The sequence below is a fragment of the Salmo salar genome, chromosome 10 (genome assembly GCF_965601325.2).
Source record: "Salmo salar chromosome 10, fSalSal1, whole genome shotgun sequence".
Lineage (NCBI taxonomy): Eukaryota > Metazoa > Chordata > Actinopteri > Salmoniformes > Salmonidae > Salmo > Salmo salar.
The window spans coordinates 118,155,414-118,176,055 of NC_138300.1; the positions used below are offsets into that span (position 1 = coordinate 118,155,414).

General features: G+C 46.3%; 1 protein-coding gene across 1 annotated transcript in view; it reads left to right on the forward strand.

The window, feature by feature from the left end:
- Positions 1–20,642, forward strand: part of LOC106561677 (calcium/calmodulin-dependent protein kinase type 1D) — a 90,123-nt gene that overhangs the window by 58,601 nt on the left and 10,880 nt on the right. Inside the window, exons 4-7 of the mRNA XM_045688486.2 lie at positions 8,711–8,849; positions 10,692–10,818; positions 13,046–13,121; positions 19,910–20,022. Of these exons, the coding sequence (XP_045544442.1) occupies positions 8,711–8,849; positions 10,692–10,818; positions 13,046–13,121; positions 19,910–20,022 (455 nt within the window). The remainder of the gene's footprint in view (positions 1–8,710; positions 8,850–10,691; positions 10,819–13,045; positions 13,122–19,909; positions 20,023–20,642) is intronic.

The window sequence follows — 20,642 nt, forward strand, 5'->3', positions numbered from 1 at the left end:
AGGGTTGTGGTTGAGACTAGGGTTAGGGTTAGGGTTGAGGCTAGGGTTAGGGTTGAGACTAGGGTTAGGGTTGAGGTTAGGGTTGCGGTTGAGGCTAGGGTTGTGGTTGAGGCTAGGGTTGTGGTTGAGACTAGGGTTAGGGTTAGGGTTGAGGCTAGGGTTAGGGTTGAGACTAGGGTTAGGGTTAGGGTTGAGGTTAGGGCTGTGGTTGAGGTTAGGGTTGTGGTTGAGGCTAGGGTTGTGGTTGAGACTAGGGTTAGGGTTAGGGTTGAGGCTAGGGTTAGGGTTGAGACTAGGGTTAGGGTTGAGGCTAGGGTTAGGGTTGAGGTTGAGGCTAGGGTTAGGGTTGAGGCTAGGGTTAGGGTCGTGGTTGAGGCTAGAGTTAGGTTGAGATTGAGGTTAGGGTTGTGGTTGAGGCTAGAGTTAGGTTGAGGTTGAGGCTAGGGTTAGGGTTGAGGTAAGGGTTAGGTTTGAGGTTGAGGGTTAGGGTTGTGGTTGAGGCTAGGGTTAGAGTTGAGGTTGAGGCTAGGGTTAGGGTTGTGGTTGAGGCTAGAGTTAGGTTGAGGTTGAGGTTGAGACTAGGGTTAGGGTTGAGGTTGAGTCTAGAGTTAGGGTTGAGTTGAGGCTAGGATTAGAGTTGAGGTTGAGGCTAGGATTAGGGTTGAGGATAGGGTTAGGGTTGAGGCTAGGGTTAGGGTTAGGGTTGAGACTAGGGTTAGGGTTGAGACTAGGGTTAGGGTTGTGGCTAGGGTTAGCGTTGAGGTTGAGGTTAGGGTTAGGGTTAGGGTTGAGACTAGGGTTAGGGTTGAGGCTAGGGTTATGGTTAGGGTTGGACTAGGGTTAGGTTTGAGGCTAAGGTTAGTATTAAGGCTAGGGTTAGGGTTGAGGCTAGGGTTAGAGTTGAGGCTAGGGTTGAGTTTGAGGCTAGGGTTGAGTTTGAGGCTAGAGTTGAGTTTGAGGCTAGGGTTGCGGTTGAGACTAGGGTTAGGGTGGAGGTTGAGGCTAGGGCAAGGGTTGTGGTTGAGGCTAGGGTTGTGGTTGAGGCTAGAGTTGAGTTTGAGGCTAGGGTTGAGGTTGAGACTAAGGTTAGGGTTGAGCCTAGGGTTGTGGTTGAGGCTAGGGTTAGGGCAAGGGTTGTGGTTGAGGCTAGGGTTGTGGTTGAGGCTAGGGTTGTGGTTGAGGTTAGGGTTAGGGTTGAGGTTGAGGCTAGGGTTGCGGTTGAGACTAGGGTTAGGGTGGAGGTTGAGGCTAGGGCAAGGGTTGTGGTTGAGGCTAGGGTTGTGGTTGAGGCTAGGGTTGTGGTTGAGGCTAGAGTTGAGTTTGAGGCTAGGGTTGAGGTTGAGACTAAGGTTAGGGTTGAGGTTGAGGCTAGGGTTGTGGTTGAGGCTAGGGTTAGGGTTGTGTGTTAGGGCTGTGGTTGAGGCTAGGGCTGTGGTTGAGGCTAGGGTTGTGGTTGAGACTAGGGTTGTGGTTGAGGCTAGGGTTAGGGCAAGGGTTGTGGTTGAGGCTAGGGTTGTGGTTGAGGCTAGGGTTGTGGTTGAGGTTAGGGTTAGGGTTGTGTGTTAGGGCTGTGGTTGAGCTTAGGGTTGTGGTTGAGGCTAGGGTTGTGGTTGAGACTAGGGTTAGGGTTAGGGTTGAGGCTAGGGTTAGGGTTGAGACTAGGGTTAGGGTTGAGGTTAGGGTTGCGGTTGAGGCTAGGGTTGTGGTTGAGGCTAGGGTTAGGGTTAGGGTTGAGGCTAGGGTTAGGGTTGAGACTAGGGTTAGGGTTAGGGTTGAGGTTAGGGCTGTGGTTGAGGTTAGGGTTGTGGTTGAGGCTAGGGTTGTGGTTGAGGCTAGGGTTAGGGTTAGGGTTGAGGCTAGGGTTAGGGTTGAGACTAGGGTTAGGGTTAGGGTTGAGATTAGGGTTGTGGTTGAGGCTAGGGTTGTGGTTGAGGCTAGAGTTGAGTTTGAGGCTAGGGTTGTGGTTGAGACTAGGGTTGAGGTTGAGACTAAGGTTAGGGTTGAGTTTGAGGCTAGGTTTAGGGTTGAGGTTAGGGTTGTGGTTGAGGCTAGGGTTAGGGTTGAGGTTGAGGTTAGGGTTGTGTGTTAGGGCTGTGGTTGAGGCTAGGGTTGAGACTAGGGTTAGGGTTGTGGTTGAGGCTAGGGTTAGGGTTGAGACTAGGGTTAGGGTTGTGGTTGAGGCTAGGGTTAGGGTTAGGGTTGAGACTAGGGTTAGAGTTGTGGTTGAGGCTAGGGTTAAGGTTAGGGTTGAGACTAGGGTTAGGGTTAGGGTTGAGGCTAGGGTTAGGGTTGAGGCTAGGGTTAGGGTTGAGACTAGGGTTAGGGTTAGGGTTGAGACTAGGGTTAGGGTTGTGGTTGAGGTTAGGGTTAGGGTTGAGACTAGGGTTAGGGTTGAGACTAGGGTTAGGGTTAGGGTTGAGACTAGGGTTAGGGTTGAGACTAGGGTTAGGGTTAGGGTTGAGACTAGGGTTAGGGTTGTGGCTAGGGTTAGCGTTGAGGTTGAGGTTAGGGTTAGGGTTGAGGCTAGGGTTAGGGTTAGGGTTGAGACTAGGGTTAGGGTTGAGACTAGGGTTAGGGTTGTGGCTAGGGTTAGGGTTGAGACTAGGGTTGTGGTTGAGACTAGGGTTAGGGTTGAGACTAGGGTTAGAGTTGAGGCTAAGGTTAGGATTAAGGCTAGGGTTAGGGTTGAGACTAGGGTTGAGGTTGAGGCTAGGGTTGTGGTTGAGACTAGGGTTAGGGTTAGGGTTGAGACTAGGGTTAGGGTTGAGACTAGGGTTAGGAAGGAGACTAGGGTTAGGGTTAGGGTTGAGACTAGGGTTAGGGTTGAGACTAGGGTTAGGGTTAAGGTTGAGACTAGGGTTAGGGTTGAGACTAGGGTTAGGGTTAGGGTTGAGACTAGGGTTAGAGTTGAGACTAGGGTTATGGTTGAGACTAGGGTTAGGGTTAGGGTTAGGGTTGAGGCTAGAGTTAGGTTGAGGTTGAGGTTGAGACTAGGGTTAGGGTTGAGGTTGAGTCTAGAGTTAGGGTTGAGTTGAGGCTAGGATTAGAGTTGAGGTTGAGGCTAGGATTAGGGTTGAGGTTAGGGTTGAGGCTAGGGTTAGGGTTAGGGTTGAGACTAGGGTTAGGGTTGTGGCTAGGGTTAGCGTTGAGTTTGAGGTTAGGGTTAGGGTTAGGGTTGAGACTAGGGTTAGGGTTGAGGCTAGGGTTATGGTTAGGGTTGAGACTAGGGTTAGGTTTGAGGCTAAGGTTAGTATTAAGGCTAGGGTTAGGGTTGAGGCTAGGGTTAGAGTTGAGGCTAGGGTTGAGTTTGAGGCTAGGGTTGAGTTTGAGGCTAGAGTTGAGTTTGAGGCTAGGGTTGCGGTTGAGACTAGGGTTAGGGTGGAGGTTGAGGCTAGGGCAAGGGTTGTGGTTGAGGCTAGGGTTGTGGTTGAGGCTAGGGTTGTGGTTGAGGCTAGAGTTGAGTTTGAGGCTAGGGTTGAGGTTGAGACTAAGGTTAGGGTTGAGGTTGAGGCTAGGGTTGTGGTTGAGGCTAGGGTTAGGGTTGTGTGTTAGGGCTGTGGTTGAGGCTAGGGCTGTGGTTGAGGCTAGGGTTGTGGTTGAGACTAGGGTTGTGGTTGAGGCTAGGGTTAGGGCAAGGGTTGTGGTTGAGGCTAGGGTTGTGGTTGAGGTTAGGGTTAGGGTTGAGGTTGAGGCTAGGGTTGCGGTTGAGACTAGGGTTAGGGTGGAGGTTGAGGCTAGGGCAAGGGTTGTGGTTGAGGCTAGGGTTGTGGTTGAGGCTAGGGTTGTGGTTGAGGCTAGAGTTGAGTTTGAGGCTAGGGTTGAGGTTGAGACTAAGGTTAGGGTTGAGGTTGAGGCTAGGGTTGTGGTTGAGGCTAGGGTTAGGGTTGTGTGTTAGGGCTGTGGTTGAGGCTAGGGCTGTGGTTGAGGCTAGGGTTGTGGTTGAGGCTAGGGTTGTGGTTGAGGCTAGGGTTAGGGCAAGGGTTGTGGTTGAGGCTAGGGTTGTGGTTGAGGCTAGGGTTGTGGTTGAGGTTAGGGTTAGGGTTGTGTGTTAGGGCTGTGGTTGAGGTTAGGGTTGTGGTTGAGGCTAGGGTTGTGGTTGAGACTAGGGTTAGGGTTAGGGTTGAGGCTAGGGTTAGGGTTGAGACTAGGGTTAGGGTTGAGGTTAGGGTTGCGGTTGAGGCTAGGGTTGTGGTTGAGGCTAGGGTTGTGGTTGAGACTAGGGTTAGGGTTAGGGTTGAGGCTAGGGTTAGGGTTGAGACTAGGGTTAGGGTTAGGGTTGAGGTTAGGGCTGTGGTTGAGGTTAGGGTTGTGGTTGAGGCTAGGGTTGTGGTTGAGACTAGGGTTAGGGTTAGGGTTGAGGCTAGGGTTAGGGTTGAGACTAGGGTTAGGGTTGAGGCTAGGGTTAGGGTTGAGGTTGAGGCAAGGGTTAGGGTTGAGGCTAGGGTTAGGGTCGTGGTTGAGGCTAGAGTTAGGTTGAGATTGAGGTTAGGGTTGAGGCTAGAGTTAGGTTGAGGTTGAGGCTAGGGTTAGGGTTGAGGTAAGGGTTAGGTTTGAGGTTGAGGGTTAGGGTTGTGGTTGAGGCTAGGGTTAGAGTTGAGGTTGAGGCTAGGGTTAGGGTTGTGGTTGAGGCTAGAGTTAGGTTGAGGTTGAGACTAGGGTTAGGGTTGAGGTTGAGTCTAGAGTTAGGGTTGAGTTGAGGCTAGGATTAGAGTTGAGGTTGAGGCTAGGATTAGGGTTGAGGATAGGGTTAGGGTTGAGGCTAGGGTTAGGGTTAGGGTTGAGACTAGGGTTAGGGTTGAGACTAGGGTTAGGGTTGTGGCTAGGGTTAGCGTTGAGGTTGAGGTTAGGGTTAGGGTTAGGGTTGAGACTAGGGTTAGGGTTGAGGCTAGGGTTATGGTTAGGGTTGGACTAGGGTTAGGTTTGAGGCTAAGGTTAGTATTAAGGCTAGGGTTGAGTTTGAGGCTAGGGTTGAGTTTGAGGCTAGAGTTGAGTTTGAGGCTAGGGTTGCGGTTGAGACTAGGGTTAGGGTGGAGGTTGAGGCTAGGGCAAGGGTTGTGGTTGAGGCTAGGGTTGTGGTTGAGGCTAGGGTTGTGGTTGAGGCTAGAGTTGAGTTTGAGGCTAGGGTTGAGGTTGAGACTAAGGTTAGGGTTGAGGTTAGGGTTGTGGTTGAGGCTAGGGTTAGGGTTGTGTGTTAGGGCTGTGGTTGAGGCTAGGGCTGTGGTTGAGGCTAGGGTTGTGGTTGAGACTAGGGTTGTGGTTGAGGCTAGGGTTAGGGCAAGGGTTGTGGTTGAGGCTAGGGTTGTGGTTGAGGCTAGGGTTGTGGTTGAGGTTAGGGTTAGGGTTGAGGTTGAGGCTAGGGTTGCGGTTGAGACTAGGGTTAGGGTGGAGGTTGAGGCTAGGGCAAGGGTTGTGGTTGAGGCTAGGGTTGTGGTTGAGGCTAGGGTTGTGGTTGAGGCTAGAGTTGAGTTTGAGGCTAGGGTTGAGGTTGAGACTAAGGTTAGGGTTGAGGTTGAGGCTAGGGTTGTGGTTGAGGCTAGGGTTAGGGTTGTGTGTTAGGGCTGTGGTTGAGGCTAGGGCTGTGGTTGAGGCTAGGGTTGTGGTTGAGGCTAGGGTTGTGGTTGAGGCTAGGGTTAGGGCAAGGGTTGTGGTTGAGGCTAGGGTTGTGGTTGAGGCTAGGGTTGTGGTTGAGGTTAGGGTTAGGGTTGTGTGTTAGGGCTGTGGTTGAGGTTAGGGTTGTGGTTGAGGCTAGGGTTGTGGTTGAGACTAGGGTTAGGGTTAGGGTTGAGGCTAGGGTTAGGGTTGAGACTAGGGTTAGGGTTGAGGTTAGGGTTGCGGTTGAGGCTAGGGTTGTGGTTGAGGCTAGGGTTGTGGTTGAGACTAGGGTTAGGGTTAGGGTTGAGGCTAGGGTTAGGGTTGAGACTAGGGTTAGGGTTAGGGTTGAGGTTAGGGCTGTGGTTGAGGTTAGGGTTGTGGTTGAGGCTAGGGTTGTGGTTGAGACTAGGGTTAGGGTTAGGGTTGAGGCTAGGGTTAGGGTTGAGACTAGGGTTAGGGTTAGGGTTGAGGTTAGGGTTGTGGTTGAGACTAGGGTTGTGGTTGAGGCTAGAGTTGAGTTTGAGGCTAGGGTTGTGGTTGAGACTAGGGTTGAGGTTGAGACTAAGGTTAGGGTTGAGTTTGAGGCTAGGGCTGTGGTTGAGGCTAGGGTTGTGGTTGAGGCTAGGGTTGTGGTTGAGGCTAGGGTTGTGGTTGAGACTAGGGTTAGGGTTGAGACTAGGGTTAGGGTTAGGGTTGTGTGTTAGGGCTGTGGTTGAGACTAGGGTTGAGACTAGGGTTAGGGTTGTGTTTGAGGCTAGGGTTAGGGTTGAGACTAGGGTTAGGGTTGTGGTTGAGGCTAGGGTTAGGGTTAGGGTTGAGACTAGGGTTAGAGTTGTGGTTGAGGCTAGGGTTAAGGTTAGGGTTGAGACTAGGGTTAGGGTTGAGGCTAGGGTTAGGGTTGAGGCTAGGGTTAGGGTTGAGACTAGGGTTAGGGTTAGGGTTGAGACTAGGGTTAGGGTTGTGGTTGAGGTTAGGGTTGAGACTAGGGTTAGGGTTGAGACTAGGGTTAGGGTTGAGACTAGGGTTAGGGTTAGGGTTGAGACTAGGGTTAGGGTTGTGGCTAGGGTTAGCGTTGAGGTTGAGGTTAGGGTTAGGGTTGAGGCTAGGGTTAGGGTTAGGGTTAGGGTTGAGACTAGGGTTAGGGTTGAGACTAGGGTTAGGGTTGTGGCTAGGGTTAGCGTTGAGGTTGAGGTTAGGGTTAGGGTTAGGATTAAGGCTAGGGTTAGGGTTAGGGTTGAGACTAGGGTTAGAGTTGAGGCTAAGGTTAGGATTAAGGCTAGGGTTAGGGTTAGGGTTGAGACTAGGGTTGAGGTTGAGGCTAGGGTTGTGGTTGAGACTAGGGTTAGGGTTAGGGTTGAGACTAGGGTTAGGGTTGAGACTAGGGTTAGGAAGGAGACTAGGGTTAGGGTTAGGGTTGAGACTAGGGTTAGGGTTGAGACTAGGGTTAGGGTTAAGGTTGAGACTAGGGTTAGGGTTGAGACTAGGGTTAGGGTTAGGGTTGAGACTAGGGTTAGAGTTGAGACTAGGGTTATGGTTGAGACTAGGGTTAGGGTTGAGACTAGGGTTAGGTTTGAGACTAGGGTTAGGGTTAGGGTTGAGGCTAGGGTTAGGTTTGAGACTAGGGTTAGGGTTGAGACTAGGGTTAGGGTTGAGACTAGGGTTAGGGTTAGGGTTGAGGCTAGGGTTAGGGTTGAGACTAGGGTTAGGGTTGAGACTAGGGTTAGGGTTACATTACATTACATTACATTTAAGTCATTTAGCAGACGCTCTTATCCAGAGCGACTTACAAATTGGTGCATTCACCTTATGATATCCAGTGGAACAACCACTTTACAATAGTGCATCTAAATCTTTTAAGGGGGGGGGGGTTAGAAGGATTACTTTATCCTATCCTAGGTATTCCTTAAAGAGGTGGGGTTTCAGGTGTCTCCGGAAGATGGTGATTGACTCCGCTGTCCTGGCGTCGTGAGGGAGCTTGTTCCACCATTGGGGTGCCAGAGCAGCGAACAGTTTTGACTGGGCTGAGCGGGAACTGTGCTTCCTCAGAGGTAGGGGGGCCAGCAGGCCAGAGGTGGATGAACGCAGTGCCCTTGTTTGGGTGTAGGGCCTGATCGGAGCCTGAAGGTATGCAGGTGCCGTTCCCTTCACAGCTCCGTAGGCAATCACCATGGTCTTGTAGCGGATGCGAGCTTCAACTGGAAGCCAGTGGAGAGAGCGGAGGAGCGGGGTGACGTGAGAGAACTTGGGAAGGTTGAACACCAGACGGGCTGCGGCGTTCTGGATGAGTTGTAGGGGTTTAATGGCACAGGCAGGGAGCCCAGCCAACAGCGAGTTGCAGTAATCCAGACGGGAGATGACAAGTGCCTGGATTAGGACCTGCGCCGCTTCCTGTGTGAGGCAGGGTCGTACTCTGCGAATGTTGTAGAGCATGAACCTACAGGATCGGGTCACCGCCTTGATGTTAGTGGAGAACGACAGGGTGTTGTCCAGGATCACGCCAAGGTTCTTAGCACTCTGGGAGGAGGACACAAGGGAGTTGTCAACCGTGATGGCGAGATCATGGAACGGGCAGTCCTTCCCCGGGAGGAAGAGCAGCTCCGTCTTGCCGAGGTTCAGCTTGAGGTGGTGATCCGTCATCCACACTGATATGTCTGACAGACATGCAGAGATGCGATTCGCCGCCTGGTTATCAGAAGGGGGAAAGGAGAAGATTAATTGTGTGTCGTCTGCATAGCAATGATAGGAGAGACCATGTGAGGATATGACAGAGCCAAGTGACTTGGTGTATAGCAAGGGTTGAGACTAGGGTTAGAGTTGAGACTAGGGTTAGGGTTGAGACTAGGGTTAGGGTTAGGGTTAGGGTTGAGACTAGGGTTAGGGTTGTGTGTTAGGGTTGAGGCTAGGGTTAGGGTTAGGGTTGAGACTAGGGTTAGGGTTGTGGTTGAGGCTGAGGGTTAGGGTTAGGGTTAGGGTTGAGACTAGGGTTAGGGTCGTGGTTGAGGCTAGAGTTAGGTTGTGGTTGAGGCTAGGGTTAGGGTTGAGACTAGGGTTGAGGTTGAGACTAGGGTTAGAGTAACAGTTGTTTTAGGTTGATTCAGTTCTTGTGTCTCTGTCTCAGGGTGTCTGGTGGGGAGTTGTTTGACCGCATCGTAGAGAAGGGCTTCTACACAGAGATGGACGCCAGCAGGCTCATTAAACAGGTGCTGAATGCTGTCAACTACCTCCACGACATGGGCATCGTACACAGAGACCTCAAGGTACGGATATACAGATACACACACACACACACACAGTCACCTACCACCACGCTATGGGCATTGTACACAGAGACATCAAGGTACGGATATACAGATACACACACACCTACCACCACGCTATGGGCATCGTACACAGAGACCTCAAGGTACGGATATACAGATACACACACACCTACCACCACGCTATGGGCATCGTACACAGAGACCTCAAGGTACGGATATACAGATACACACACACCTACCACCACGCTATGGGCATCGTACACAGAGACCTCAAGGTACGGATATACAGATACACACACACCTACCACCACGCTATGGGCATCGTACACAGAGACCTCAAGGTACGGATATACAGATACACACACACCTACCACCACGCTATGGGCATCGTACACAGAGACCTCAAGGTACGGATATACAGATACACACACACACACACACCTACCACCACGCTATGGGCATCGTACACAGAGACCTCAAGGTACGGATATACAGATACACACACACCTACCACCACGCTATGGGCATTGTACACAGAGACCTCAAGGTACGGATATACAGATACACACACACCTACCACCACGCTATGGGCATCGTACACAGAGACCTCAAGGTACGGATATACAGATACACACACACACACACACCTACCACCACTCTATGGGCATTGTACACAGAGACCTCAAGGTACGGATATACAGATACACACACACCTACCACCACGCTATGGGCATCGTACACAGAGACCTCAAGGTACGGATATACAGATACACACACACCTACCACCACGCTATGGGCATCGTACACAGAGACCTCAAGGTACGGATATACAGATACACACACACACACACACCTACCACCACGCTATGGGCATTGTACACAGAGACCTCAAGGTACGGATATACAGATACACACACACACACACACACACCTACCACCACGCTATGGGCATCGTACACAGAGACCTCAAGGTACGGATATACAGATCCACACACACACACCACACACACACACACACACACACACCTACCTCCACGACATGGGCATCGTACACAGAGACCTCAAGGTACGGATATACAGATACACACACACCTACCACCACGCTATGGGCATCGTACACAGAGACCTCAAGGTACGGATATACAGATACACACACACACACACACCTACCACCACGCTATGGGCATCGTACACAGAGACCTCAAGGTACGGATATACAGATCACACACACACACACACACACACACACACACACACCTACCTCCACGACATGGGCATCGTACACAGAGACCTCAAGGTACGGATATACAGATACACACACACCTACCACCACGCTATGGGCATCGTACACAGAGACCTCAAGGTACGGATATACAGATACACACACACACACACACACACCTACCACCACGCTATGGGCATCGTACACAGAGACCTCAAGGTACGGATATACAGATACACACACACACCACACACACACACACACACACACACCTACCTCCACGACATGGGCATCGTACACAGAGACCTCAAGGTACGGATATACAGATACACACACACACACACACACAGTCACCTACCACCACGCTATGGGCATCGTACACAGAGACCTCAAGGTACGGATATACAGATACACACACACACACACACAGTCACCTACCACCACGCTATGGGCATTGTACACAGAGACATCAAGGTACGGACACACAAGCACCCACAATCTCTCTCTCCCTCTCTCTTTCCCTCTCTCTCTCTCTCCTACAAACAGGAATACTCATGAAGCGTTTAATTCTATATTTTTCCCATACATGTGTTGTTGATGTGTCCTTCCTCTGTCAGCCAGAGAACCTTCTCTACTACAACCCCCATGATGAGGCTAAGATCATGATCAGTGACTTTGGTCTGTCTAAGATGGAGGGGACAGGAGACGTGATGGCTACAGCCTGTGGGACGCCAGGATATGTGGGTGAGGAGGCTCTCTGGTTGCAAGGGTGTAACTTTGTGTTGCAAATTGTGGGGTGCCCCCCCCCCCTCCGTGAAATTGTTGTTTCTGATGAATTTTGGACCACAACCGAATAATGACTGTACAACTTTAAACTGTGAGTTTATCTCTAACAGTTCAGATAGTAACCATGCTTGGAAATTATTTTGTAGAACGTCTATGAGAATGTCAGTTCTGGGGTGCGTTCAGTTCGATCGAACTTTTGCAACATTGTGTACCGAACGACACGTTTCCCCAAAATGTTCTTGAACGTTCTTGAACAGACTTTGAAGTAGCCTACGTTTGCCTTGAAGCAATGAGTGACTTATTGAATGAAAGCGTTGTATTTTGCACCCCTCCTCGATTTTCAACTGGTCATTCAGAACAGCACCATTTAATTGAACGATGCATTACGTTTTTTCGTATTGAACTTTTCTACTCCAAAAATGTATGAAAATAAAATGATGGTTACACCATTAAAATATTATTTTTCCCCTCCAAAAAATGTGCATAACAACAAATTGTTTCATATTATCAGGCTGGTATGTTTTATTAACGAATAAGCATGAACTGTCGGCTACCTGATGCAGTATAGTGGCTATAAATAAATAGGCTGAAGCATACCCATCTGTATTTGAGCTAATCATTAGCTAAATCAGTGCTTCCCAAACCGGTTTCAGTCATCAAGCCCTTTCATCATGGGAGAACATCCTATGCTCCCCCCTCCCTTCTCCTTCGCCAATTGAATGAACTGCTGTTGTTACACAAAAATATGGTGTACCTTGAGGTCTCTGGTTTCCTTCCATATTGAAATCAAAATGAATAAATGAGACATAAACCAGCTTACTTCTGTGCAATGGCACATTTAAAAAATATATATATATATATTTCACCTTTATTTTCCTAGGCAAGTCAGTTAAGAACAAATTCCTATTTACAATGACGACCTATCCCGGCCAAACCCGGATGACGCTGGGCCAGTTGTGCGCCGCCCTATGGGACTCCCAATTACGGCCGGTTGTGATACAGCCTGGAATCGAACCAGGGTCTGTAGTGTTGCCTCTAGCACTGAGATGCAGTGCCTTAGACCGCTGCATCACTCGGGAGCCTTGTATTTGGGACAAATCATTCACTAAACCCTAAACCTCAACTACATCTTGTAATAAATCATGTGGAAGTTGAGGTGACTAAACTGCTTGGAGTAACCCTGGATTGTAAACTGTCATGGTCAAAACATAATGATACAACAGCTAAGATGGGGAGAAGTCTGTCCATAATAAAGCACTGCTCTACCTTCTTAACAACACTATCAACAAGGCAGGTCCTACAGGCCCTAGTTTTGTCGCACCTGGACTACTGTTCAGTTGTGTGGTCAGATGCCACAAAGACGGACTTAAGAAAATGGCAATTGGCTCAGTTGTGAAATCTGTTATGAATGTATTGTAATGTTTTTAAATGTTAAATGTGACTACTTATTTATTATAAGTTAACTCACAGAATGAAGGGTTTGTTAAGGAGAGAGAGAAAGAAAGAGAGAGAGACTATTGCTCCGTTCTCCTTACAAGCCTTGCACAACTTTTTTCCCTTCACTAACCACGACCTCTGAAGACCGGGCCAAACCAAAACCATAATTGGCAGCGGGGGGTCCAGTCATAAAATAAGGAATTGAGTAGTACTGTTTAGTCTAAAGCCACAGAAAGTCAGTAGCTATGGTGGGAAAATAATTTACTATCCATCAAATTCATCCTGGTGTATTATAGGGAGGGTTATGACCCCCCTGTCCACCCTGCAAGTTATGTGCCTGTCTGGTTGTTTTCCAATTCCCCTCAGTGTACTCCTTTTGAACTCCTCCCCAAGCATTTAGAAGCTTTGGATTGGTGTAAGACATTCCATGGGCTAGAGAGAGTTTCCACCATATTTCTTACAACTGCCCTTCCCTCTTAAATCAATGAATAGAAGTGAACAAATGCACACTACTTAGAGCAGAAGGGTACAACATATGGACACAAAATCTGCGTCGTTAGACATACAGGAAGACGAACAGCTATGACGTAAGGAAGTCTGCAGTAGTAGTAGTAACCCAACATTGACCTCATCTAGTCGTATCTCTTTAACTCTGGCTAGCCTAAACTTGTTTGACCTAATTTAACCTTAGGAAACATCACCCACACAATGTTCTATATCAATCTCTACCTTATGATGTTCTCCACAGCCCCAGAGGTTCTGGCTCAGAAGCCCTACAGCAAAGCAGTGGACTGCTGGTCTATCGGAGTCATCGCTTACATTCTGTAAGTATCTTATACTGGATTGTGTAGGGTGTTCAATAAAAAACGCATATTTTGATGGGTCAATGGGTCAAATAATATGTTAATTGTGTTGATAATCCTCCAATCCTCTAAAACGCATGTATCTCATAATCTGTTTGAAAGTTATTGGAGTTTTTACCTCTTTAGGATGGCCAAAATTAGGGGGACTAAATCAATGGAGGTCAGCGGGGGAAAAAAAGGTTAAAAACTCAAATCTGGAATATTGCACAGCATTGCTTCAACTAGGCTGGATTCTGTGTAAGAATTAAGGCTACTGGCTACCTGACAGGCTCACTTTCCCATTGAACTGATCATCTTTATTTTTAAATCAGCAGGACATAAAACAAGGTTCATGTAAATTGACAACTTATTAACATCAGAAAACATTCATATTCTTGCCATCTCTGAAACACACTTAGATAATTCCTTTGATGATGCAGTAGGAGCTATACATGGTTATAGAATATACAGGAAAGACAGAAATGCAAATAGGAGGTGTTGCCATGTACAGTATGTCCAGAGTCATATTCCTGTTAGGCTGAGAGAGGATCTCATGTCAGATGGTATGAAAGTAATATGGATACAGGTTCATCTGCCTCAACTAAACTCAGGTTCATCTGCCTCATCTAAAGCTGATTCTCGTAAGTTTCTATAGACCACCAAGTGCTAAAAGTCAGTATTTGGACTATACAGTTCCTTCGAAAAGTACTCAGACCCCTTGACTCGTTCCACATTATGTTACGTTACAGCCTTATTCTAAAATGGATTTTTTTTAAATACAATCCTCACCAATCTACACACAATACCCCATAATGACAAAGTGAAAACAAATTAGTAGAAACTTTTGCAAATTAAAAATAAATAAATAACAGAAATACCTTATTTACATAAGTATTCAGACCTTTGCTATGAGACTTGAAATTGAGCTCAGGTGCATCTTGTTTCCATTGATCATCCTTGAGATGTTTCTTGATTGGAGTCCACCTGTGATAAATTAAAAAGATTGGGCATGATTTGGAATGGCACACACCTGTCTATATGGTCCCACAGTTGACAGTGCATGTCAGAGCAAAAACCAAACCACAGGATTGTGTCGAGGCACAGATCTGGGGAAGGGTACCAAAAAATGTCTGCAGCATTGAAGGTCCTCAAAAACACAGTGGCCTCCTTCATTCTTAAAGGAAAGAAGTTTGGAACCACCAAGACTCTTCCTAGAGCTGGCCGCCCAGCCAAACTGAGCAATCAGGGGAGAAGGATCTTGTCAGAGTGGTGACCTTGAACCCGATGGTCACTCTGACGAAGCTCTAGAGTTCCTCTGTGGAGATGGGAAAACCTTCCAGAATGACAACCATCTCTGCAGCACTCCACCAATCAGGCCTTTATGGTAGTGACTAGACGGAAGCCAATCCTCAGTAAAAGGAACATGACAGCCCGCTTGGAGTTTGCCAAAAGGCACCTAAAGGACTCTCAGACCATGATAAACAAGATTCTCTGGTCTGATGAAACCAAGGTTGAACTCTTTGGCCTGAATGCCAAGCGTCACATCTGGAGGAAATCTGGCACCATCCTTACGGTGAAGTATGGGGTGGCAGCATCATGCTGTGGGGATGTTTTTCAGCGGCAAGGACTGGGAGTCAGCATATAGGGAAAGATGAACGGAGCAAAGTACAGAGAGATCCTTGATGAAAACCTACTCCAGAGTAGACGTCGACCGATTAATCGGAATGGCCGATTAATTAGGGCCGATTTCAAGTTTTCATAACAATCGGAAATTGGTATTTTTGGACACCGATTTGGCCGATTTCTTTTAAATATATATATGTTTTTTTACACCTTTATTTAACTAGGCAAGTCAGATAAGAACACATTCTTATTTTCAATGACGGCGTAGGAACAGTGGGTTAACTGCCTTTTTCAGGGGCAGAACGACAGATTTTTACCTTGTTAGTCCAACGCTTTAACCACCTGCCTTACATTGCACTCCACGAGGAGCCTGCGTGGCAGGCTGACTACCTGTTACGCGAGGGCAGCAAGAAGCCAAGGTAAGTTGCTAGCTAGCATTAAACTTCACTAATCACTAGTTAACTACACATGGTTGATGATGTTACTAGTTTATCTAGCGTGTCCTGCGTTGCATATAATCAATGCGGTGCTTGTTAATTTCTCAACGAATCACAGCCTACTTCGCCAAACGGGTGATGATTTAGCACTGTCGTTGCACCTAACCATAAACATCAATGCCTTTCTTTAAAATCTATACACAAGTATATATTTTTAAACCTGCATATTTAGTTAATATTGCCTGCTAACACGAATTTCTTATAATTAGGGAAATTGTGTCACTTCTCTTGCGTTCCGTGCAAGCAGTCAGGGTATATGCAGCAGTTTGGGCCGCCTGGCTCGTTGCGAACTGTGTGAAGACCATTTATTCCTAACAAAGACCATAATTAATTTGCCAGAATTGTACATAATTATGACATAACATTGAAGGTTGTACAATGTAACAGAAATATTTAGACTTAGGGATGCCACCTGTTAGATAAAATACGGAACCGTTACGTATTTCACTGAAAGAATAAACGTTTTGTTTTCGAAATGATAGTTTCCGGATTCGACCATATTAATGGCCAAAGGCTCGTATTTCTGTGTGTTATTATGTTATAATTAAGTCTATGATTTGATATTTGATAGAGCAGTCTGACTGAGCGATGGAAGGCAGCAGCAGGCTAGTAAGCATTCATTCAAACAGCACTTTCGTGCGTTTGCCAGCAGCTCTTCGCAATTCTTCAAGCATTGAGCTGTTTATGACTTCAAGCCTATCAACTCCCGAGATTAGGCTGGTGTAACCAATGTGAAATGGCTAGCTAGTTAGCGGGGTGCGCGCTAATAGCGTTTCAATCGGTGACGTCACTCGCTCTGAGACTTGGAATAGTTGTTCCCCTTGCTCTGCAAGGTCTGCGGCTTTTGTGGAGTGATGGGTAACGATGCTTCGAGGGTGGCTGTTGTCGATGTGTTCCTGGTTCGAGCCCAGGTAGGGGCGAGGAGAGGGACAGAAGCTATACTGTTACACTGGCAGTACTAAAGTGCCTATAAGAACATCCAATAGTCAAAGGTATATGAAATACAAATGGTATAGAGAGAAATAGTCCTGTAATTCCTATAATAACTACAACCTAAAACTTCTTACCTGGGAATATTGAAGACTCATGTTGAAAGGAACCACCTGCTTTCATACGTTCTCATGTTCTGAGCAAGGAACTTAAACGTTAGCTTTTTTACATGGCACATATTGCACTTTTACTTTCTTCTCCAAAACTTTGTTTTTGCATTATTTAAACCAAATTGAACATGTTTCATTATTTATTTGAGGCTAAATTGATTTCATTGATGTATTATATTAAGTTAAAATAAGTGTTCATTCAGTATTGTTGTAATTGTCATTATTACAAAAAAAAAATCAAAAATTGTCAGATTAATCGTAGTGGCCTTTTTTGGTCCTCTAATAATCGGTATCGGTATCAGCGTTGAAAAATCATAATCGGTCGACCTCTACTCCAGAGTGCTCAGGACCTCAGACTGGGGTGAAGGTTCACCTTCCAACAAGACACAGCCAAGACAACGCAGGAGTGCTCTGAATGTCCTTGAGTGGCCCAGCCAGAGCCCGGACTTGAACCCGGTCAAACATCTCTGGAGAGACCTGAAAATATCTGTGCCGCAATGCTCCCCATCCAACCTGACAGAGCTTGAGAGGATCTGCAGAGAAAAATGGGAGAAACTCCCCAAATACAGGTGTGTCAAGCTTGTAGCGTCATACCCAAGAAGGCTCGAGGTTGTAATCGCTGCCAAAGGTGATTCAACAAAGTACTGATTAAAGGGTCTGAATACTTAATTAAATGTGATATTTCAGTTTTTGATTTTTTATACATTTGAAACCTGTTTTTGTTTTGTCATTATGGGATATTGTGTGTAGATTGATGAGGAAATAAATACAATTTCATCCATTTTAGTATAAGGCTGTAACTTAACAAAATGTGGAAAAAGTTAAGGGGTTTGAAAGCTTTCCGAATACACTGTACATGTACAAATTGCATCGACTGGCCTGTTCCCCCGCACATTGGCTCGGTTACCCCCTGTTTATCGCCTCGTTATTTTATTGTGTTACTTTTTTTATTACATTTTTTACTTTGGTTTATTTAGTAAGTATTTTCTTAACTCTATTTCTTGAACTGAATTGTTGGTTAAGGGCTTGTAAGTGTAACCGATGTGAAATGGCTAGTTAGTTAGCGGTGGTGCGCGCTAATAGCGTTTCAATCAGTGACGTCACTCCCTCTGAGACTTGAAGTAGGGACCAAACCTACACTGTTACATAAGTAAGCATTTTACGGTAACGGTACCTGTTGTGTTTGGCGCATGTGACAAATAAAATTTGATTTGTGTTATGCAAAGTTAGCTTTTTGCAACCCGCGGAAACAACTTTGAAGATGACCAGCACAACATGTAAAATCCTCAAAGTTGATGCAAGAAAGCTGCATCGCTCTGTCAATCAATCAATCAAATGTATTTATAAAGCCCTTTTTACATCAGCCAATGTCACAAAGTGCTATAAAGAAACCCAGCCTAAAACCCCAAACAGCAAGCAATGCAGATGTAGAAGCACGGTGGCTAGGAAAAACTCCCTAGAAAGGCAGGAACCTAGGAAGAAACCTAGAGAGGAACCAGGCTCTGAGGGATGGCCAGTCCTCGTCTGTGTCACGCCCTGGCCATAGAGAGGTTTTTGTTCTCTATTTTGGTTAGGCCAGGGTGTGACTAGGGTGGGCATTCTATGTTCCGTTGTCTCTGATTGGGAGCCATACTTAGGTAGCCTTTTCCCACAGGGTTTTTGTGGGTAGTTGTTTTCTGTCTTGTGTTTTTCACCTGACAGAGCTGTTGCGCTTTGTTCCACTTTGTTTTTGATTCAGTGTTCAGAACGGATAAACATGATGAACACGTACCACGCTGCACCTTGGTCCTCTCCTTGCAACAACCGTAACATTCTGGCTGTGCTGGGTGGAGATTATAACAGTACATGGCCAAGATGTTCAAATGTTCATAGATGACCAGCAGGGTCAGATAATAATAATCACAGTGGTTGTAGAGGGTGCAACAGGTCAGCACCTCAGGAGTAAATGTCAGTTGGCTTTTCATAGCCGATCATTCAGAGTTAGAGACAGCAGGTGCGGGAGAGAGAGAGAGTCGAAAACAGCAGGTCCGGGACAACAGAGCTCAATTCTTATTATGGGATGTATTAGGTTACGAAATCCAACCTTTTTGGGTATACTGTTAATGAAATGTTAGCGAAACACCCCAATGTAAGATTCAGAACATCAATAATCATATTTGTCTTGATAAAATGTATTTTATAACACAAGGAAGTGAAAGCTCGTTTTCACCCACTCTGACAGAGTGGATGGACACCCTATAATGTAGAATTTAAGTAGGCTTTATTTAGGGCTTATGAAGGGTTCATTTAGCCTCTATAAGATAACATTTGTTTAAAATGTGGCCATGTAACACGATTAGATAATCTTATATGCTGTATGTTGAGATTTCCCCCCGCGGAGGGCGCTACAGGATGATTTTTTGTGTTGTTTATGTTTGGCTCAGCTGAACCTGGCTCTCCACATGTGAGGAGATATCAATCAGTGCACAGCTCCTGGTCACAGCCAATCAGCTGGTGCCCACTTGCCCCACACTCTGTACATGAGCTGATCATGCACCCTCTGATGGCTAAGGACATCTAGCTGGCTAGCCAGGGCCTATGCATAATCTTCCATCCCTAATTAAAAATATATATATATATTATTTAACCTTTATTTAACTAGGCAAGTCAGTTAAGAACAAATTATTATTTACAATTGCGGCCTACCCCGGCCAAACCCGGACGATGCTGGGCCAATTGTGCATTACCCTATAGGACTCCCAATCACAGCCAGATGTGATGCAGCCTTGATTCGAACCAGGGACTGCAGTGACGCCTCTTGCACTTAGATGCAGTGCCTTATACCGCTGTGCCACTCGGGAGCATATGTCCTATAAATAGGACAGATTGCCAATGGGCGTTGCCTTTCAGTGCAGATCAGAGGTTAGTTAGTATGTTCATGGAGTGCTTGGGTAAAAACCATATGTCAATACCCCTGTTTGTCAATAAAGTTTACTGTGTATGTTAACTCTCTGTGAGCTCCTCTGACCGGGAAATGTTTTTTGTTGTTGTGAGTCACAGACCAGTCAAATAAGAGGGTATTTCCTCACACTGTACACATTCTCTGTGTAATATTCTCTTCTGAAAGCTTTTAGTCAAAACTGCCAGGATAAATGCACCTAAATTAAGCTGCCCAATCAATTCAATTTAGTGGAAACGCTTGTTAGTTTGAATAGAATCCTCTAGCCTCGTTAACCACTCCTCGTTAGGTGTGAAGGCTGTTAAGGTAATCAGGTGGAATAGTTTCACAGTCTCACCAATTAGAAAGTTGTTGTAGTAGTTAATGAGAAAACATGGCAACACTAATGTGATACTATAGCTTGTTTTATTTAGATAATCTCCATGTAACAAGTGTTGTGATTAGAAGATGTGCCAAAGACATAACAAGGCAAGATAAGGCAATATTAAATAGATAAAGTTTTCTGTCCAAATAAGGAGTAGGGTTTCACTTGGAATTCTACTTTTAAGTTAGATGATGGCACTAACATAAAGCATGTCCATATCGTTGTGTAATTAATGATCTGTCCTCTAGGTTGTGTGGCTACCCTCCGTTCTATGATGAAAATGACTCCAAGCTCTTCGAGCAGATACTCAAGGCCGACTATGAGTTTGATGCACCGTATTGGGATGATATATCTGACTCAGGTGAGTTGTGTTTGTTGTGTGTGTGTGTGTGTGTGTGTGTGTGTGTGTGTGTGTGTGTGTGTGTGTGTGTGTGTGTGTGTGTGTGTGTGTGTGTGTGTGTGTGTGTGTGGGGGGGGGTCATAGCTATATTCAATACAATTCACAAGTTGATTTAAAACCTGTTTAACCCTTTATCATGGTTGGTGTCTTGGGGGGAAAAAATCCAAAATCGTGTGACATAAAACATACCTTTTCTGTCCTTGCATTAATGGCAGTGTAAGTTATCGTTATATAATATTTTAAGCATTAATCAGTTAAATTAGACATTGAACTTGAATCCTGTAAGAATCCTGGATCTAGCTGTTGGACTGTTTAAAAAAAAATAGCAACCTGGACTCAGAGACAGACGTAACATAGTAAAAGTAAATCCGGAACACTCAAATTAGTATGATATGTTACGTTTCATATAGTATGTATTCATTTGTGGATGTCCATCATCCATTTCTTATGATATGTTATGAATTTCAATTTGAATGATATGTTACGAATTCTAGGTGGTTCTATCTATGTGGTTTGGTGGCTAACGCTAATGTTAGCTAGGTGGCTAACGCTAATGTTAGCTAGGTGGCTAATGCTAATGT